Source organism: Leuciscus leuciscus (assembly GCF_965113295.1).
Source record: "Leuciscus leuciscus genome assembly, chromosome: 17".
NCBI classification, from domain to species: domain Eukaryota; kingdom Metazoa; phylum Chordata; class Actinopteri; order Cypriniformes; family Leuciscidae; genus Leuciscus; species Leuciscus leuciscus.
This window is the reverse complement of record NC_138741.1, coordinates 30,973,189-30,993,923: the sequence shown is the minus strand read 5'-3', so window position 1 is coordinate 30,993,923 and position 20,735 is coordinate 30,973,189. Positions and strand designations below refer to the sequence as shown.

The window sequence follows — 20,735 nt, the reverse complement described above, 5'->3', positions numbered from 1 at the left end:
AACTATGCCATGAGGTCAAATGAACTGCCTGCAGAGCTCAGATGCAGAATTGTGTCGAGGCACAGATCTTTAGAAGGATACAAAACATTGTTTTGTTTTTTTTACCACATTGAAGGTTCCCAGTGCACAGTGGCCTTCATAATTCTGAAATGAAAGAATTTTGAAACAACCAGGACTCTTCCTAGAGCTGGCTGCCCAGCCAAACCTTAAGATAGGTGAGTCCAGTTGGTCATGTATGGAGATGGGAGAAACTTTCAGAAGGATAACCATCACTGCAACACTTCAACAATCTGAGTTTTATGGCAGAATGGGGTACTGGTAGAAGAAAAACTGAACATAGCAAAATACAGAGATATCTTTAAAGTGATAGTTCATCCAAAAAAGAAAATGTCATCATTTACTCACCCTCATGTCATTCCAAAACTGTAAGAAGATGTTTTGAGAAGTGTCTGTTTTTTTTTTTTTTTTTTTCATACAATGGAAGTCAATGGACTCCAATGTTGTTTAGTTCCCAACGTTCTTCAAAATATCCTTTTTTTGTGTTCCACAGAAAATCCCTAAATCCAGGCGTGCAGAGCTTGTCACATCATACCCAAAAAGACTTGAGGCTTTAATCGCTGCCAAAGGTGCTTCAACGTAGTACTGAGTTAGGAGAGTTATTGTAATATTTCTTTTTTTTTTTTTTTGAAAATGTAAAATTTGCAAAGTTATAAGAAATCAGTTTTTTGCTTTGTCTTCGTGGCATATGGAGTAGGCCTATACATTGATGTGAATAAAAAATATTTAAAGCATTTTAGCAGAAGTTTGCAGTATAACGAAATATGAAAAAAAAATCTAATGGTTCCAATACTTGCTGAATGCTTTGCTCATGTTTGCACATTTCAATCGAATATCGTTCACAAAGCCTGAATTGTATGTATCCTGTCCTTTTTCCCGGTAGGAGAAGACATGGGAGAGATGGTCAGGACCAGATAGGACAGCAGAAGTCAAGGCAGACTCTGAGCTCACAGAGGTCTGAGCGGAGGCTGAACATGGTCTGATGGACCGCCTCTTTTTGCTGACCTTCTTCTTCTGTTCAGTCTTGTGGGTTTTGTTCTGGGAGGTGCGCTGGAAGAAAGGCAAGGAAAGTCAGATTGAAGAATGGCTCCTGGGACACAGCCTATCCGAATACAAGTATTTGTTTGAAGGTTAGTTAAATGCTTTAAAAACAAACACTTTTTGTTCTTGAGAGCATGTGGGTGATTATATATTATATATTATGTCCTGGTCATATTTCAAGTCGAGTCAAATTTATTTCACAATACACATTGTGTCAAAGCAGCTTTACATAAATGCATATTGTTATGTCTATAATGCCTTAGTGCTTTACCATATAGCATGTTTTAGGACTGGTCGATGATGATGTATAACGATGACATAAGTGATCCTCCGGATTAAGATCTAGCCATATAATGTTTTTAGTGTTTTCTAGCACATATATCAGTGACACAGTGACTCATACACACGTCTGAGCTTTTTTATTTATTTATTTTTACAATTAAGACATTTAAAGGGATAGTTCACCCAAAAATGTTCAGCCAAAATTTTTTATTAGCCCATGTTTTACTCAACCTCAAGTCATCCCAGGTGTATATGACATTCTTATTTCAGACGAATACAATCGGAGTTATATTAAGATGCACTTTTATGGACTTCAAAACAGAAACAGCCATTCACTGTCATTATAAAGCTTGGAAGAGCCAGGACATTTTTTAATATAACTCGGATTGTATTTATCTGAAAGAAGAATGTCAAAAACACCTAGGATGACTTGAGGGTGAGAAAATCATGAGCTAATAAAAAATTTTGGCCGAACTATCCCTTTAATAGTTGGTCGGATTTGTTCTAAGCGAGAGTAAGCAACAACAAAAAAACTATTAATGAACATATGATCGGTTGTCGCTGAAAAAAATACTTTAATAAAGAAATAAGAAATTACAAATCTAGGGTAACCTAAACCTAACCTTGTTTACATTTGCCCTGTCCCAAATGGCACACTAAACACTCGCGGTCTTCCTCTGAGTCCGCACTTTCGTGACGCAACACCGATTTGACTGTCGGGAAAAAGTCTGCTGCGGAGCTCGCCTCAGTGCAGACTCTGCAAAAGTGCAAATCGAGGGCGCATATCGACCGCAAAGGGGGCACTCGCGAACACCCTTCTGAAACCTATAATGACAAAATGGGACACCCTACTGGACTTAACGGACACGCGTGTGCATGGCAGCCATTGTTAGTCCACGAGACTGAAAGTGCATATGAAGTGTGCCATTTGGGGAGGGCCATTAATTCAGTAACTTGCTAACTAATCTTTTTGATATGGTATAAGGCGGGGAGCAATCACACAGCTTGTTTTATTTAGTTCTGATTGTTGTCAAAAGTACTGATACTCTGGTACCAAGTTGATAGGTGTCAGTTGAAATTTAATGATATCATCCTTTCTGCAATTCCGGTACAAAATACCTGGTCAATCTGGTACCTGCTTTCAAACACTCCCACTCATATTTGTTTCAGCACCATGTCATGGCCATAAACTGTACATCCTGTAAGACTTATGTAGAGAGCAGTATATTTATTTAGGGCGTGATCCTTGTCTTTTATTCCCTTGTTACTTGTATTAACTGCATTAATAAATATTAAAGTAAATAAAAGATATCCAAACTGAACCAAAAAGTAACACTTCCAAAAACATAAAAATAGATACATCCAAAATGAATCAAAAACACTTGAAATAACACTACATTTTTATTTGTGTGAAACAGGTGTCCGTTATGCAATAAATCGGAAAAAGTATATAAAATAAGCACCACCATAACAAGAATAGCAATGTACAATGAGAGATTTAAAAAGATTATTTTCAACTCATTACTTTTACAACTACAATTTACATTTCTTAATGTAGTCAAATCTTAATGCATGTCAAATCTATTTGGTCATATTTTTGTTCCTTATTACAATGAGATAAAAAAAGATGAAATCAGATGCGTTCCTGATTTGTTTATACCTTTTTCTCTGCTGCATGAACATAATTGGCATTATAACACCACTAGCTTTAAATATGCAGCTTAGCTGGCTAACAAATGCATAAACGTGCACGTCTGCAACGAATGCATCACGCAAACGTCTCTCGTTACCTAACGTAATATGGTCTAAACTTGCCTCACAGACCTGAAAAATATATCTATAGAAAGCTTAAAATGTCTACTTTTAAACAAAACAATTCAAAACGAAAAGAAACGGGCTACTCTCTGCTTATGTAGGTTAATTCGTAGCAAGTGTGCATTCACTGCGAAGATGGCGAGTCAGCATCGTCAACTTTATCTTTGCAGCCTACACTGACACAGAAAACAATAGTTTATTAATAAACAATTAAAATTTCTCATGCATAATCATTACTTTTGCTGGTTCTTTGTGGCAAGCTTTATGTGTGCGCTTGAGATGCGGAATAGGCAATATATCATGAAAACGCTAATTATAGTTTAGTATTCTCTCCCATAGGCCTTCATATTTAAGTAATTAAATTAATATAAATATGCAATTAGACTAATTGCTTAAATTAACAACTACTAGTCGACTAGAAAAAAACCATAGTCATGCACGGGCAGCCCTAGCCTACTTGTTTTTACATATTTTCGAACCAGCATGTCACAAAGGGCATTCTGGGTTGAGCGAGCAGTCCTGAGCAGAATGAGCAAGCGGAGCGTAATCTTCAGAAAGGCGCTCTCCGCTCTGGAGGAAATATTACCACTCCGCTCAAATGCTCTGGTGTGAGACAAAGTGTATCTTCTTCTGTTGTCTGAGAGTTGATTGACAGCTTTTAGATGCGTTATTGTACAGTAATGAAAAGTTATTAGCGTATGCCATTTGGCTGATGGCCAGTGTTGCTAGCTGAGCAGAAATACATAATCATGTTTCGCTTGGTCCCCTCAAAGTTGTGTTGGATTTGCTCCTCAGCGTAAAGGTTAAGAGGTCACTGTTTTCCATGTTCATAGAGTTAATTTCTGGAGTAAATATATAGGCTGTAATCTGTGTGTTTACACAACTTTTAAAAAATGGCAGGTGCTGGTGTTTCGCGTGTGTTCGGCCAATCAGCGTACACTGACGTCACTGGTAGTTCCTATAGTGCTGGTTTAGACCATACTCTGAAGTAGGAGCTAAATTAGTTCCTCCAAAAGGAGTTCCTAGAACTAAAATCGTTCCTAGTTCCTGTGGTGCGATTACGCCAAAATCCGGGTACTTCCGCCAATAGTTCTATGTAGAGATGCACCGATTACAATTTTCTGGGCCGATTCCGATTTCCGATTTTTCATTAAGTTTGACCTGCCGATACCGATTTTAGCCGATTCCGATTTCATTTTTTCTAACCACTTTACAGCACACACAAATATTTATTTTATATCTTTTCTGTAATAGAACATTTTACAGTTTGCATAGTACATATTTTTTTGAACAGATAAACGCTATAAAATAGAACTATATAAATTACTCCAGGTGTGGGTAATTCACACACATCTAAAGTGCAGTGTTATGGAAGAACCATTTCCTTTTCACATTCAATATCCAATCATTTTTTATATATATGTATTTAGCAAACTAAACGTCTGTATGAAAACAGGGAATGGCAATAAAATAATATATAAATAAAAAATAAAATAAATATAGCCTTGCAGTATAAAGATATTTCTCAAAGCACACACACACAGGCCTATTGCAATCACTTGTAAAAACTGAATCATAAAACAAGTTTAAATGGGTAAATTTTCTATAAATATTAGTCTTCGTTTTCTTTTCTGACATAGCCTACTCAAGTTATTGTTAAAACACGCAAATTCTGTGCATTTTGGGCACTTTTTTGTGAAACCCTATTTAGGCTATTTTGTCCATGAAATGTGTGCTTTCCCTTTAATTGAGCGTGAGCAGTGCATCAAATAGACTCCGCGCCGAAACACGCGCTACTGCTCGCGACGCTCCTGCTTGACGCTCACGCGCTGCTCCTGCTCCCGTTGTGAATGCACTTATTGATTAACATGCACGCCGAAAAAAATGAACGGACGTAATTCACGAGGTTTCCTACATGTGAGTTCCGTGTGCACGTGTGATGCTGATGTTGCGCGATGTTAATCATGCGGCGCCCGAGTGCACTTGACCGGCTTTTGTCAGACTGATCGGTCGGTCGCCGGTCACGGCCGATCACGTGAAAATCGGCCAATTCCGATCACCAGCCAATCAATCGGTGCATCTCTAGTTCTATGAACTATGAAAGGTTCCTTTGGTGCGAAAGCCCCTAGGCATACGTGGTGAGCCAATGGCCGCTTGGTTCGAATGTCCTTGCACAGACAATACATGCAGTGCAAAAGAAGGGATTTCTTGATCGTAAAACCTAGCAAAGGTATTCTGAGAAGATAAACCTGTGGCAAATCAAATATCTTGTATAGACATACCTCTTGTCCAAGCCAACAAGGGCGGCATTCAAGTCAAGTCAACTCATCCTTATTTATTTAGCGTTTTTAACCATGTAGATTGTTCCAAAGCGGCTTTACAGAGATACAAGGATAGTTTAAAGTAACAGAGATTGTTTTGGCTTTATAGCAGTTCTTGAATAGTTATTTTCCAGCTAAAGTTAATTTGATTGATTCACTTCCGTCGCAACGATCATTAGTTATTAACTTAGGGGACGCTAACACAACACCGTTTTAACAGGAAACTCTACACAGACTTTAAACGCGGAACCTGTGAGAACACTGATGGCGTGCATATGCGTATTACGAGTTCAGTCTATTCGTATGCGCATTTGAATATATGTGCGCAGGTTTGTAATTCCCTACAAACCAAGCCTTAAAAAACGACTTGTCTGGCCTTAACATTTTTGATACAGAATTTTATCACTTTGGTGATAAACATTTTATCACTTTGATATGCGAACCGAATTTTCCCGACAACGCTTTATCTGTAGAGTGGCAAAAACTGCATTCCACTAGTGGAGTGGGCCTGAACTAGACTGGGTAAACCCAGCCTGATCTGCCGGCGATTTGATTTCGCCCTGCAGCTCAGGCTGGAAACCTATTTCTATCCTGCTTCCTTTGCAAACTTTTGGGAACCAATCACAAACTGGCTTATCCACCTGGAGCGCTATTGGCGGGTTTAATCCAATCCAATTCCGTCACGGCTCTGTCCAATTTCTTTTAAGGCGAGACACGGCAGGCAAAAACATCGGGTTTTTTTACTGGTCAATTTTTAGATTTTTGGATATTTGTCTTCAATAACATGTCTTCTTTCAGACTTGGAAATACACATTTAGGTCTTTATTTTATTACACTTTGTCTATTTGCGTCTGTAGATTTCTCATAAATTCAACAAAAGTTGCCGTTCTTAATCAACATGCTGCTCCGCGATCGCTGCCGGCACCCTGTCATCACATGCACCGCTGGAAAGCTCTCTCTCTCTCCTGTACATTGCTGTCAGATCCAAATATGGTCATTTCCTTTTTATCAGCAACCAATCGTGAAAGTAAAAGGGCTGAATGCGCAATCTCATTGGCTGATGATAAATCTTTAAAGCACGTTTTCTCAAAATGACTTTTCTCTCATACTCCAAGTCCGAAATCTCCACTTCAGTAGCACCTATATACACCAAACTTTCCAGTCTTGTACCTAGTTATATTATGAAGACATTTACAGAGGGATTTGTAAATATATTATTCCTAGCCTGATTTATATAACATTTTATTCCAAAAAACATGGCGAAAATAATTTTTTTAAGGCTATTGACAGTATATTCTGATTTACAGGATAACAAAAGTAGATATCCATGAATCCCTCTGTATTTTTTTCCCATCTAATATGTGAACACAATGAAAAAATTATTTTTAACCTGGCTTTATCCAATACTCAGCCTAATTTGCATATTTAAACATTAAATTACAGAAAACTTATAATACATTTTTTTCTCATCTTAATGTAGGTAATCAACTGGGAAAGTTTCATGGTGATATCTGCTAGTTAAAAATTTTACCCTATTCACCTGTAGTGTCTCGCCTTAACTTCTCGACAATGCTCAATGGCTTCTTTTTAGCAAACAAATCGCTCAAGTGGGTGTAAATACCATTAACTTTCATGTTGTTTTTTTTGCACAACCTGCAAAAATCGCTCGATTCCATTGCTGCCTCTGCAAACTGCTGATCAACACGTTTGGTTACACATTTCCTGCCTGGAGTTTTCGCGTCGCTCTGCAAAGTACTTCACCCGGATCGTTGGTCTGATTGGTTGAAGGACTATCCAATCTTAAAAGATTGAGCTTGGTCTGGTGATAGCCAGACTAGGGCTGAACCCCATTTTGGAAAGTTTCACCTTGCAAAGCGTGAGCTAATTCAATCGCCTCCACAATGCAGTGAGATAATCTCTGTTTCAAAACTGGCATACCCTTGGTACTGCCTCCAAAACAAGTGAAGAGCTGCTATGACAGATGAAACTGGCTGGAGCGCTCAATATAAACGCACAACGTGTATACAGGACACAGCAGTGAAGCAGTCGTGGCCTCCATCGCGACCCCTCCAGGGGAAACTCTTGCAGTATTATATCTTGGACTTTGAAAGGTGTTGTAAGCACCTTAGGGACATAGCCACGCCTCGGCTTCAGCCTGACTACACAGTCATTCTGTCCGAACTCCAGACAAGTGGGGTTAATAAACAGCATTTGCAGGTCTCCCACATTCTTTCAATACGCTAAAGCAAGCCAGAGCGCTGTCTTCAACGAGAGCACTCACAGCTGGGAAAGTGCCCTCAGAACTAATGCCAAGTCCCAAATAGGCATCATAGAAAGATGAGGGGGAATTAACCGCTTCCCTTCCCATCAAAAAGCCGTTGCTAAATTATGACTCCCGACCGAGCATTGGTCCACCTGAGCATTAAATGATGCGGTTGGCAGCCACATACACCTTAAGTGTAGAAGGCGAGCGCCTGCTGTCCAAGTGGCCCAGCAGAAATTATAAAATAACTAACACAGGGCATGTCCCTGGGTCAGGGACAGACTGGGGCTTTCTCCCAAATAGGCCCATCATCCGGCCATTCGCCTCTAGCCGTGTGCGAGAGACACTAGCCAGGATGTCCTGATACTATATGCCACAATACTGTAGCTATTCAGACAAGCTATTCACAGCAAGTAACATCTCAAAACAAATGATGATAATTGGGGTTGTGTTTATTAATGAAGCCTCAGCCTTCAAGGTCCCGTTTTATGCCCCTTTTCACAAGATGTAAAATAAGTCTCTGATGTCCCCAGAGTGTGTATGTGAAGTTTGAGCTCAAAATACCCAACAGATCATTTTTTACAGCATGTTTAAATTGACATTTTTTGCGGCTCAGAAAAACGAGCTGTTTCAGTGTGTGCCCTTTAAATGCAAATGAGCTGCTGCTGGACGACACAGGGGGCGGAGCTTCATGAGCTCGCGCTCAGTCTGTCAGGAAAAATTCATCTCACGGAATGATGATAATATCCGAAACTCTCAGTAACGGTGTTCATTTCGAGTCGGACAATAATGCCTACAGAGTCAGAGTGCTGTATAGAGATGAAACAGGTATGGTTTAGTAGTTTAATTACGGTTATTATAACGTATTTGTCATCTGCTTGTAGGCTATGTATCCATTATTTATTAATAGCCTACAAGTCTGCTGTCTGAATGATGATCAAACATGTACTGATGAGTTTAATAAAGTTTATTGTACATCACACAAAAGATGAAGCGTCAGTTTTACTTCAGAAAATCACCGTAAGAGCTGAGTAAACACAGTAGCCTAAGTTATAAGAAGTGCGCAAGTAGCCAGTAGAGTTGAGGGAGCATTAGGTTAGTCAAGAAACGGTTCTAGTGACATCATTAAAGAAGGAAGTAGAGGGATGTAGTCCAATCGAGCCGTTTTTTGTAGTCAACTTCTGTTAAATAAAATATCTCGCTTGGCATTGAACTTTGAGCTTTATAATTTTACAGATATTATTTATGCTCTAACAGCAACATTACACACTAACTAAAGTTTGAAACATGGGATCACGCAGAACGGGACCTTTCAAATAAAAACAAAAAATGTACAATGCCATAAAATACAAATAATGAAATGTCACTGTACTAATATGTACCATTAAGGTACCAATAGGCCTATGCACCCTTTAGGTACAAAAATGTACCTTTTAAAAAGGTACAGCCCCAGTGACAGCTTTCGTACCTTTTTTTCTGAGAGTGATACAGTAACCCCAAATTACACAAACTTGTAATTATAAAACATATAGTTACTATATACCAGAGTCCAACCTTTTTGTGTGCGAGGGCTACCTCAAGGGATAAAATAATCTAGAAGAATTTTTATTTTTTTTGTTATACTCCAATATTTATTATACATAACATGGTGAAGCTTTTTTACTTTTCACCATCATATGGGAAATAATAAAATATATTGATATTCTGGTTCAGACTTACAAGCGTAAAAAAAAAAAAAAAAAACTATTCCTGAAAAATTATGAAAATATTTATTGATTTTTTGTTGTTGATTTTCTATAAACCTATTGTATGTGTTATCAAAAACAGTAGCCCAAACATTTAGTATAAATATAAAAAAAATAAACTGCCATAACTTCTAAACAAAACATTACTGCATTAGGCTACATTTAATACATGACTATATTCACATAACAGCATTTTTAATATGAATACAGGCACATTTCTGCCAAAAAAGTTTGTTTTACTAAAGTTAATTCATAAGTTTTGGTGTGAAATGTCTTCTAACTGGTTTGTTCTCGGAACAATGTTTCGCCTGTTTGTTTGTTTTTTTGCGTCAATATGTTGAGAATATCAGCGCTGTTTCATCTGGCTTTTTACAAGCTTAAATCACATAGTCATTTGTGGGTTTATAATAGAGATAGACAATTCTGTGCTGAATTGAAATGCTTCTCAGTGGATCACACAGCTCTGTGTAATAGCCCTAATGTTCGCGTGATCGAGATCAGCCCGCACAGCTGCTTTGTCCGCGATCGCTGTTTTTTGGGCCGAGCTGATAATGCTCTGCTCAGATCAAACAAGTTTTGTTCCGCTTTTTGAGCGTTTGCCATTTGATGTTTTTCATACGCAACGCAAATGACAGCGTATAATCGAAGAGAGTTGTGTAATTTTGTAGAGGCAAAAGTTCAAATTGAAACGTTTAGTTGAAAAGGTCGCAAAATTATACCATTTATTCGAAGTCTGGAACCCCGACGGCAAGTTGGAGCTATTTATAGAATGTGTTTAGCGGGCAACTCACAGGCACCACGTTGGAGACCACTGCTATTCAAATATAATGCAAGCAAATTTAAAAGTGCAGCCTTATAAAACTAACTTTTTGTCAGTGGCTATAGGCCAACTCTTCCCCATCGTCCAAATTAAACAATTCCCCAGCGTAAGTACACATTGATGGCCCAAGACACAAAACGAGCGGTTTGTGTGAGAAAACGAACAGTATTTATATCGTTTTTACCTCTTGTACACAGCCACGTCCAAGTGATCTGAGAGCGCGGGCGGGTATAGATATATACACTAGATGTCGCATTGGCTACGGTTTCGTTCCAATGAACTGCAGTAGCCAAGGCGACTTCTATTATATATATCTATACCCGCCCGCGCTCTCAGATCACTTGGACGTGGCTGTGTACAAGATGTTAAAATTGACCGGAGTTCTCCTTTAAGAATCAGCTCCGGGAACGATGGCTGGTTAGGTCATTTTTAGCGCAACTAACAGTAATGCCTCCCACTCCATTTTGTGTTACTAGTTTAGAAGGATTAGATTGTGTTTGTTTATATTTGTGAGTTAAATGAAAATCATTTTATGATTAATCAATGCAGAAATTCCGATTTCTGCATTGATTAATTCAAAGGGTTTACAAACTTATTCTTGCCACTGTATTTATAAATCAGTGATCTCAAGAATGTAGAACGTGCACCTGGCTCTATCCATTGGTTGTTGATTGGATTTTTAGATGTAGGCGTTGCCCTCAGAAATTAAGACAGATTTGAGGCCTAATTCGCGCCGTGCACGCGACCGTTGACATTCGAACTTGAGTGTGTGGGCCAGTACTTCACGGGGAAATCTTCCGGTGATCTGACAGCGAGAGCGAGAGCGAGAGACAACAGCAACCGAGTTCCATTACCAGAGAGAGAATTTTTCACAATGAGTGTTTTTAGGATTCAAGAGAGGCGACTTGCCTTTCAGAGGGTGACAGCCTCAGCACTTTATTGTTGTGTGCCGTTATGTACCGTTTCGTCACGTTACAACAAAGAAGTCAGCTTTCATGCATTCCCCGTTGACGTTGCGGTACGGGCTGAGTGGATTCAGAAGATCTGGTGGGATGACTTCAACCCGACCAAATTTTCAGTGTATTTCACCTGTGCGTTTCTATGCTTTCTGTTACTGCATTTATTTTGTAAAGACCATCTGTTTCATAAATCATTATCTGTCTGGTGTTTATAAGCAGCGCATACAGTATTTTACTACGTGTAAAATATACACAAACTTAGCTATATTAAATTGTTTGTGGTACCTACAGTTAAAAATGTAAATGTAAATATGTGATGATAATATTGCTCGAGCAATTGATGTAAGTAAGTGAAAATATATGCGCAGAATTGAGAAAATAGTATTTATGGAGATAAATTGTAGCCTATCACAGGGCAAATGTGTGAATGTTCACGGTGCATTTTATGCAAACACCTCTAATCGTAGTTGTAACTCTATATTTACTGTAGGCATAATTGTCATTGCGTATGCGTATGCAGCATGAGTCAAATACAGTCTTCTTTTCGTGAACAGTTGTATTTCATTAATTAATCTGACTATGCATCCATGCATTTAATTGCCATTGGCTCGTGTGATAGTTGTTTATAGAATCAATTATAAGAGATCATTTTCGGCTTTCTCCGGCTCCCTGCACCAGCTGTAATGCGAAACCGGAAGTGTCTACCCCCACACTCGCTGATCGGAAATCCAACATGGCGGATTATAATATAATTTATAATTTATACAAAATATAATTCGTGTATAAATCATTTAAAAATATTTTGTACAGCCAGTATGAAATTCTCTCATGGAACACAAATAGAGATTTTAGGCAGAATGTTAGTTTGATTTTCCACTTGCTTTTATACGCTGATTTCACGCAGCTGCCATTTTGAAATCGAAAGTGAGGCTCCGGTGGGAAAAACCCCGGAAGTAAAGATAAACAACAATGCCTTTGGACTACCAACTTGAAGCTGCTGCCGCGATTTACACTATTGGATGTTAATATCCAATATAGGATATGTATATAGTTCATTCCTGCTTCTCTTTTTACTTTTTGAATTATAAAAAAAAAAAAAAATTATTTATAAATGAATTTCACTGTATATAGTCTAAAGTATAAAAGAAATGTATGTACAGTTTTAGAATTGACACAACGTCATTAAACACAACAATACGCCATCGCATTCACGACTCTCCTGTGATTAAAGGCGACACTTCCGGTTTTCTTCCCACCGGAGCCTCGCTTTCGATTTCAAAATAACGGCTGCGTGAAATCAGCGTATAGAGTGCTATTAAATTATTAACTATTAAATTGATAGGTAACTGAGGCTGAAAATAGTAAGTAGCCGGCTCACAATACTTTACTTGTAAATAGGAAGATACATTTCTGTAGTTCTGATTAATTTTAAATTTTATTTTTGGCCACCCCTGAAATGGGTAATAGGAATGACATAACCTTAAGGAGATGCGCTAAAAAACCCTCATTAAAGGACATGCATTTATTACATGGACAGGGCAAGAACATAACGTAATTGTCTCAAACGCATATGCAAAATTCAGTTGAATAATAAAATGTACCCTCTTTAACTTATTACTGTTGAACTGAATGCAAAATTTCTGCTGAAAAAATCAGACTGAAATAAGAGTAAGCAATTTATCTGTCAATCAGATGTGAGTGGAAGTTGTGTTTGCTACTAGCAATCAGTAGTCATCATTGGTCAATGGAAAGAAAAAGTAAAAACAAACAAAATAATTGAATGAAATATTTTGAATGAAAGACCAACAGGATAGACAGCAAAGAAATTTTTTCACAGCCGTTTGCTCGTATACCAATGGTGCCAATAATAGTGGAGGGCACTGTATACATGAGGCCCTTGGACTTTGTGCTGACTTTATCGCTCAGCCCGCACCTATGTGCCACAGAGCAAAGTGTTGGAGCACTTTAACTGTCTACCTGGTCACATCTTGCTTCCATTTGTGTCTGTTTGTTTATGAATGTGTATAGATGTTCAGACTCTGGAGGAGCTGAGTTTATGTGTGCTGTCTCGACTGGAGGAAGTAGTAAAGGAAAAGCATCACTGGAGGGAGATCACTGAGGCCCACGTGCAGCTGCTCAGAGACTTTGCCTTCCAGGAGTGGCTTTGTTCCCAGAGCCTGGAGCACTACTATCACACGTGAGTTCACATACACATTATTGCCAAACAGGTATTTTAACCCTCTGAGGTCTGAGCTGTTTTCTGGGCCATGGAGGTGTTCTGACATGCTCTGACATTTGTGTTTTTTTCTGTTACTAGTGACATTTTCATGGCTAAAGTCTGATTACACTGTATTCAGCACAAACTCTGCTACAATAATATATCAGCAGCATGTATGTAAAAGTTTGTAGTTTTGAGATAATGACATTTATGCGTGGTTTGTGAAAATACAAAAAAAAATTCTCACTGAAATAAGGCCATGAAACCCATACTGATTATTTCTTCACAATACTTTTGAAAATTGTATGACATAGCCTAGAATATTTGCTCCAAAACTATGTGAAAATCACCCTGACTGCTCATTCAGATAAGACAATATATTGATTTAAAATTTCTAAGACGTGTTTTGTGTGACAAAGCCATATGCGAAGAGGCGTGATCATCTCATGAATATGTAAGCTTTTAACACCTGAGAAAGACAAAGACACTCCCCTAACTGCCCTATTAGGAGCGATCAGGCCCTGTCATTCAGAGCAACCTTGCACAAAGAATGAGGAGATTTAAAAAAGAATGGCTTTTAGATTGTTTGGATTTATTTACAACACAACATAATCCAAAAATACAAATGACAAAAGAGCACATTGAAAAAATGATCCAAAGACAGAGACCTTTGTGCCATTCCTAAAAACATTGTACATACCTTTAATTTCCAAGGTGTTTGATTTTCACTTTACCATGTTCATGTACAGAGACTCATGTGAATGTTGAAGTCAGCAGGACTCAGTTGCATCTGGTCCCTGAAAGAAAAAAAAAAAAGAAAAAACTGTGAACATACTGATATCAAGAGAAACTATAGGGCTCCACGATTTTGGGAATAGATTTTAGATTTTTCTGGTTAAAATTTCTTTTTAAAATTCACAGAATACACACACACACACACGTTTCCAACAATATATAATGAACACCAGGTCTGTTGTGCCTTGTAGGCATAGGCTACGCAGTGCTGCATAAAATAATAATAACAATAAATTAAATCTTCCAAAAGATTTCAAGAACAACTACGCTAGAGAAAAATATATTGATTATCATATGTTACTTCAAATGTTTCCATTCGTTATGATGATATGAAATGAGATAATAGTAAAAACATAAAGCCTAATGTTTGGTGCATTTTTCCTTTCAAACGCAATCGCGCTCCAAAATATGATACATTCAAACCCACAGCGCGCTCCAAAATATGATACTCAAACCCACAGCGCGCTCCAAAATATGATACATTCAAATGCCATCGCGCTCCAAAATATTAAACATTATGGTTATACATATCTATGTTTGAGCAGATATCCACAAACAGTATTTAACAGGAAACACGGGTCTAAATAGTATAATATTCACCATATATCTAGCAACAGTTCAACTGCAATGTGAAGTTTATGCAACAATACCATAAACTAATAAGTAAGAATTTCTTACCTTACATTTTTCTTGTCTTCAAATCGCGTTCTTCTTCTTCTTCTGAGTTAAATCCAATGTAAGCTCAGACGTGTCTTCCAAACTCGACGAAAAGCAGAGACTTGTGAAGTGTTTTGGTGTTTTGTGTTTGAGGTAACGAGGGCGGTCGCGTTCCATGTGGAGATTTGCATGTGAATCACTTTTGCGCGAGTGGGCGTGTCGAATTAAAAAGTAATTAGCAAGCGTTTGAGATACTGGACATCCTGTTGGTTTTATACAAATTACTTAAACAGAGAATATTTGTTTTCAGTTTGAATCCGATCATTTAAAAGTACACACTTAAATGTGTATAAAGGTATATGGCTCATAAATGTGTGAGAAGGATTCGCTGAGTTTTGTTTCAGTTTATAGACGTGCTCAAGAAAAAAAAGTTCACCCCGACGGAGAGGCAGAACGCACACCCTGTTTATTTTCTTTATTTTACAAAAGCACAATGTTTTGATTTGATTGTAAGTGGACACATACAAAAGTAGAAATATCACAGATTCTTTTTTTATATTTCTTTTTTCTGTATAACCATAAATGACGGAGTAATTTAAGTTTATGTTGCTGCTATGTGAAAAAAATCCAGCAAAACGCGTCGGCGCGTTTCTCGACCTCAGAGGGTTAATGTTTTTGAAAGTAGTCTCACCAAGGCTGCATTTATTTGATTATGAATACAGTAAGAACAATAATACTGTGACCCGTTTCGTTGCTTTAAATGATAATGAGCAACTACTTACCCCACCCCTCTCTTCCGTGGGGCGTGTCGACACAAGACACATAAAGTGCTGCCTTGGCGGACAGTATACAAATGGCTGAGGGCGGAAAAATTTTAATATGGGACAGTCCGTCAGCAGTCGTGGCCAGAGCATGAGCAATATGACATCATATTGCTCAGAAAATCCAAACGGCTTGATCATTGAGAGTGTTTAGGCTTTTTGAGAATAAAAAAAGGAGTCAATGGATTTTTTTCATTGTATGGTGGTTGTTTCCACACACTGCAAAGACATATTTATATGCAAACACATGAAATGAACATTTCATTCTACCGGACTACCCGCAAGTGCTGAATTACTACTCATACAGGTCATGCACGACCGCCCACACTGCGATTACGTCATTTTTGCTGCGCACACTTTCACGCTCTTGCGGACACAGCAAGTATAAACCAGGCTTAAGGATCACACGTCCTCCAAGTTGGAAAAAAAATTACCATCAAGCCTTCCTTTAGCCATCTCTGACATGTTTGATGAATGTCAGGAACTTCTGGAGTTCTGCAAACATAATGGGCTCCCATTCTTTATATTTTGGCAGTCTGAAGACCCTGGGCTGCACAACCCTGGATGATCTAGCCCAGTTTGACAGCCAGCTTCAGCTCTCTCTGGCAGCGTGGGGCTATTACTACGAGGATTACATCAAACTGTCCACAGGCGTGAGGGTCCTCCAAGCATCTAAGGGAAGCAGAGATCAAGACTACGAGATTCTGCTGGTGCACAGCCTTGCTGAGAGGCAACTGAATGAGAAGTGGTCTTTTGGTATGTACATTTACATCAAGCTACTAAAAGAGGGAGCGGTATGGAAGTAAAATAATGCCAAATGTTTTTTAAACAAAAAACCTTGTTGAATTGTATTAATTGAAAATAAAATATGCATTGCATTAACCGTGCTTGCATTTTAATGCATTGTATTTTAGGGCTTGCATTTTTATGGACTGAAATTCAACATAGTTGAATATTTAAGCTCTGAATATTTCAACTCAAAAAATTTCACACACATTTTAATTAATAAAAATTCTATAATCCATATTCACCTTTCAGATTTCACTCCATTCTGTTGTATAATACAACCTATAATATTCAACAGACAATTTTCAGTCCATTTTATTTCGCTTTACAAATTCGCTTCCACAAATTTAGTGGTTCAAATTCGACAGAAAATTCAACATTTCACATCTGGGAACTGCAGGAACATCAATAGATTGCCGATTCATAATCTCCATATGCTGTTAGTCGACCTCACCAGCAGGAGATGCAAGCGGCGGTTGACGAAGACTAGAGCAACGAGTGAGAGACTCATTCATTCACAAGCGGGAAGGAAGTCGACCGGAAGTTGAAGCCGGCCGCGTGCCACCATCTTGTAGCAGAACTTCACCTGCTGTTAGCATCCCATTGACTCCCATTCATTTTGGCGTCACTTTGACAGCGAATAACTTTACATCTGAGGCGTTTGAAGACTCCATTTGTCCATTATTTATTTCTAAAGAAACACGACAATGTATAAAATGCTCCATTACCTTGTAGCTTACGTTATGGCCCCGTAAAAACAGTTTTTGTAAAAGTAGGCTAACGATTGCGTCATAACCACGCGACTCTCTGTCGCACAGTAGAGAGATTACCGTATTGACGGGAGGAGAAGCTCGCGGGCAATCGGGGAGACGTGGAGGCAAAATGACAAAATAATTCATCAGAATACCTAGCAAAAGTTTCTCCTGCTCCTAGCTCATGGACACCTCCTACTCACGATCTCCGTCTCTGCAAGATTCGGAAGGGAATGATTCAGATTTCTCATGCCACAGCCACTAGAAGACAGACGGGTTGCTCACGTCACATCTACGTCGTCAAGCTCAGTTTGAGTCTGCGCGTCAGGAACGGAAGTCCTAAAAAATCGTTGAAAACGGGCTTCACTTGCCTCAATTGAGTTCCAATGAGATGACTCTGTCCATTTCTTATACTGTCTATGATTATCAGGGCCAGTAGCTATATATGGAAACGCTGATAAAGACACAAAAGTACTTACATTTAAGTCTTCACGGTTACTTTTGTACATGTAAGCAGCTTTCTCTACCGTGAACGAGATTAAAACGTTATTCCCCGATGCTGACGTACAGATCAAACGTTAAATCTGAGTTAGTAGACATATATTTCTCTGTTTAGTTTCCTTAACTTTATATGGCAGTGCTGCACTGGGGCTTCCCTCGGGATTCCCCTGCCATTGAGACTCATAGCTTAATAGACTAATACAGTGATAAAAAAGACCATACTTGCACCTTATTATGAATGTAGGCTACACTATATAAGATATTGGATATATTATAGGTTGTGTTTTTAAACAGAATGAACATTTTGGAAGTGAAATCTGAAAGGTGAATATGGATTATTGAATTTTTAATAATGAAAATGTGAAATGTTTTGAATTTAAATATTCACAGCTTAAATATTCAACCATGTTGAATTTCAGCCCATAAAAATCTTAACTTTTCAGATGGTACTCAACCGGAATAAGTATTTTGCCACCGCAGGTTACCAGTCACCCTCATCGTTTCTGCGGCAAATGCATTTGCAGCTTTTTACCACTAAGTGGCGCTTAGGATGCTAAATTTGAACTACACTGAGGATGCTAAATTGCAAATGAATATCGGATATCTCAAACTGTGTTGCCATGTTGAGTGATTCAATTAATGACAACAAAGGAGTAATTCAGGGCACTAAACAATATTCACCTTTAAATGATACACCATTTATTTAAAATTATAAAAATATTAGGGAAAAGATTATTGCAGATTTATCTGAAATAAATAGAATAGAAATAAATCCGAGAACACTTTACAACATTATCTAACAATGAGCAATACATGTAATACAGTATTTATTAATCTTTGTTAAAAGTTAGTAAAAATACAACTCTTTATTGATAGTTCATGTTAGATCAGGTCTACTATATAACAGATAAAACTTTTTTGATTTTAATAATGTATTAGTGAATGTCTAAATTTGCAATTCTAAATGTAGAATTATTTATTTATTGTTAGTTCTTGTTAACTTATGTTAACAAATTAAGTCTTATTATTGTAAAGTGTTACCATACAATCAAATCAAAGGATTGAGCAATCTGTTGTTGCTGAATGTTTTCATGAACATGTCATGAATATGTCAATAACTAGTTCTAAAATGTATTTAAATTATTATTTTTTAAACAACTGAAACTACTCGTATCCAAAAAAGTCTGACCGGTACTATACCGGTCAGACTAATTTGCTTTTTTGCAAGCCCAATAGGGCTTTACAATTTAAAATAATGTTTTTTCTATTTTAATATACTTTAAATTTTATTTATTTCTGTGAGGCAAAACTGCATTTTCATCAGCCAGTCCAGTCTTCAGTGTCACATGATCCTTCAGAAATCATTCTAATTTGCTTTTTTGATACTCAGTTTTTTATCAATGTTGGAAACAGCTTAATATTTTTTTGGAACCTGTGATACTTTTTTCAGGATTCATTGATGAATAAAAAGTTAAAAAGAACAGCATTTATTCAAAATAGAAATCTTTTATAACAATATAAGTCTTTATCACTTTATTTTAATCAATTTAACACATCCTTACTGAATACAAATATTAATTTCTTTCAAAAAAGAAAGAAACAAAATGACTGACCCCAAACTTTTGAATGGTAGTGTATATTGTTTCAAAAGATTTCTATTTTAAGTAAATGCTGTTTTTTTAACTTTTTTTTTTTTAACTTTTTATTCATCAAAGAATCCTGGAAAAAGTATTACAGGTTATAAAAAATATATATATTAAGCAGCACAACTGTTTCCAGTATTTATAATAAATCAGCATATTAAAATGATTTCTGAAGGATCATAATATGACACTGAAGACTGGAGTAATGATGCTGATGAAAATTAATATATCATTTTTAGAAGGTTGTGGTTTAAAAATAAACATTCTGATATAATGGGTTGTGGTTTAAAAATAAACAATAAACAAACACTCTCTGGATGTTAACTGAATCTGTAAGTCACGCTGTTTACTTCAAAGCTACGCTGTTTACTTCATAATATATTATTTAATTCTGGTGCGCTTAACATTGTCGTTACTGTTTAATAGTAGCCTATGCTAAGTCTCTTTCACGGCCATCATTTGTAGTAAATGCTAATATATTACTGTCATGCGCGCTGAAGTTAGCCTGTAACTATGTGATGTTTAATATGTTAAATAGTTGCCCTGCCTATTCAACAGGATAGGCTATGCAGGCTTAAACGAGGTTAACTATCCTCTTACCGATGTTGTGCCGAATTTCGACCCCCTGCCAAATTATTACCCCCCTCGTTGAAGTCAGTACCTGATTGCCTAATCCTAACCCCACCCCTAATCCTAACCCCTCCCCCACAACTAATAATTTGGCGGGGGTCGAAATTCGGCACAACACCGGCGTGGCGTGTCCGTTTTTATTTCTGCTCCCATGTTAACAGGTTAGAGCTTGCACACTGCCTGCGTGACACGCACATCTCGCCGAAAACGCGTGCATGCTAGAAATAGAACCGACTATTTTTCACACGACATGCAAGCGTGTTGGAAGCGTTTCCAGGCTAAATAGAATAGAAAAATATGTTTAGATGTCATTTTGACACGAATACATATTAATAAATGACATTTTGATTTTTGGAGGTTTTGACATAAATGCAGATATAGTTGTAATAAAAAAATTTTTAAAAAAAATTATTATCGATATTCAAATATTGCACCTGTCAATACAGAATGAAATATTCTGTTGCCTATTTTGTCAATACTGCCGACGTAGTCTTTTCTGTGTCAGTAGGCTATATATTTATGTTTAACATAGGCCTCCACAACTCTCTCCCCATATTTCGAACAAGGGTGATCCAAATCCCGAGATAGCCCTCATTGTATGTCACCTAGCAGCAGCAGCGCCGCATCAG

The 20,735-nt window shown here is 37.6% G+C and overlaps 2 protein-coding genes across 9 annotated transcripts in view; one reads left to right on the top strand and one right to left on the bottom strand.

The window, feature by feature from the left end:
- Nucleotides 1-20,735, bottom strand: part of LOC309479340 (uncharacterized protein) — a gene marked incomplete at its 5' end in the record, with an annotated part of 244,765 nt that overhangs the window by 25,105 nt on the left and 198,925 nt on the right. The window lies entirely within an intron of this gene.
- arel1 (apoptosis resistant E3 ubiquitin protein ligase 1) overlaps nucleotides 1-20,735 on the top strand; it is a 69,339-nt gene that overhangs the window by 936 nt on the left and 47,668 nt on the right. For 4 of the 8 annotated variants that reach the window (XR_014199204.1, XM_082143432.1, XM_082143426.1 and 1 more), the window contains exons 2-6: nucleotides 116-215; nucleotides 551-626; nucleotides 941-1,187; nucleotides 13,332-13,500; nucleotides 16,330-16,550. Coding sequence is in view for 7 of the 8 variants with exons in the window: in XM_082143432.1 (XP_081999558.1) it covers nucleotides 1,040-1,187; nucleotides 13,332-13,500; nucleotides 16,330-16,550 (538 nt within the window). In the remaining variant the exon portion in view is untranslated. The remainder of the gene's footprint in view (nucleotides 1-115; nucleotides 216-550; nucleotides 627-940; nucleotides 1,188-13,331; nucleotides 13,501-16,329; nucleotides 16,551-20,735) is intronic. The other 4 variants (XM_082143428.1, XM_082143429.1, XM_082143430.1 and 1 more) reach the window with 2 other exon arrangements.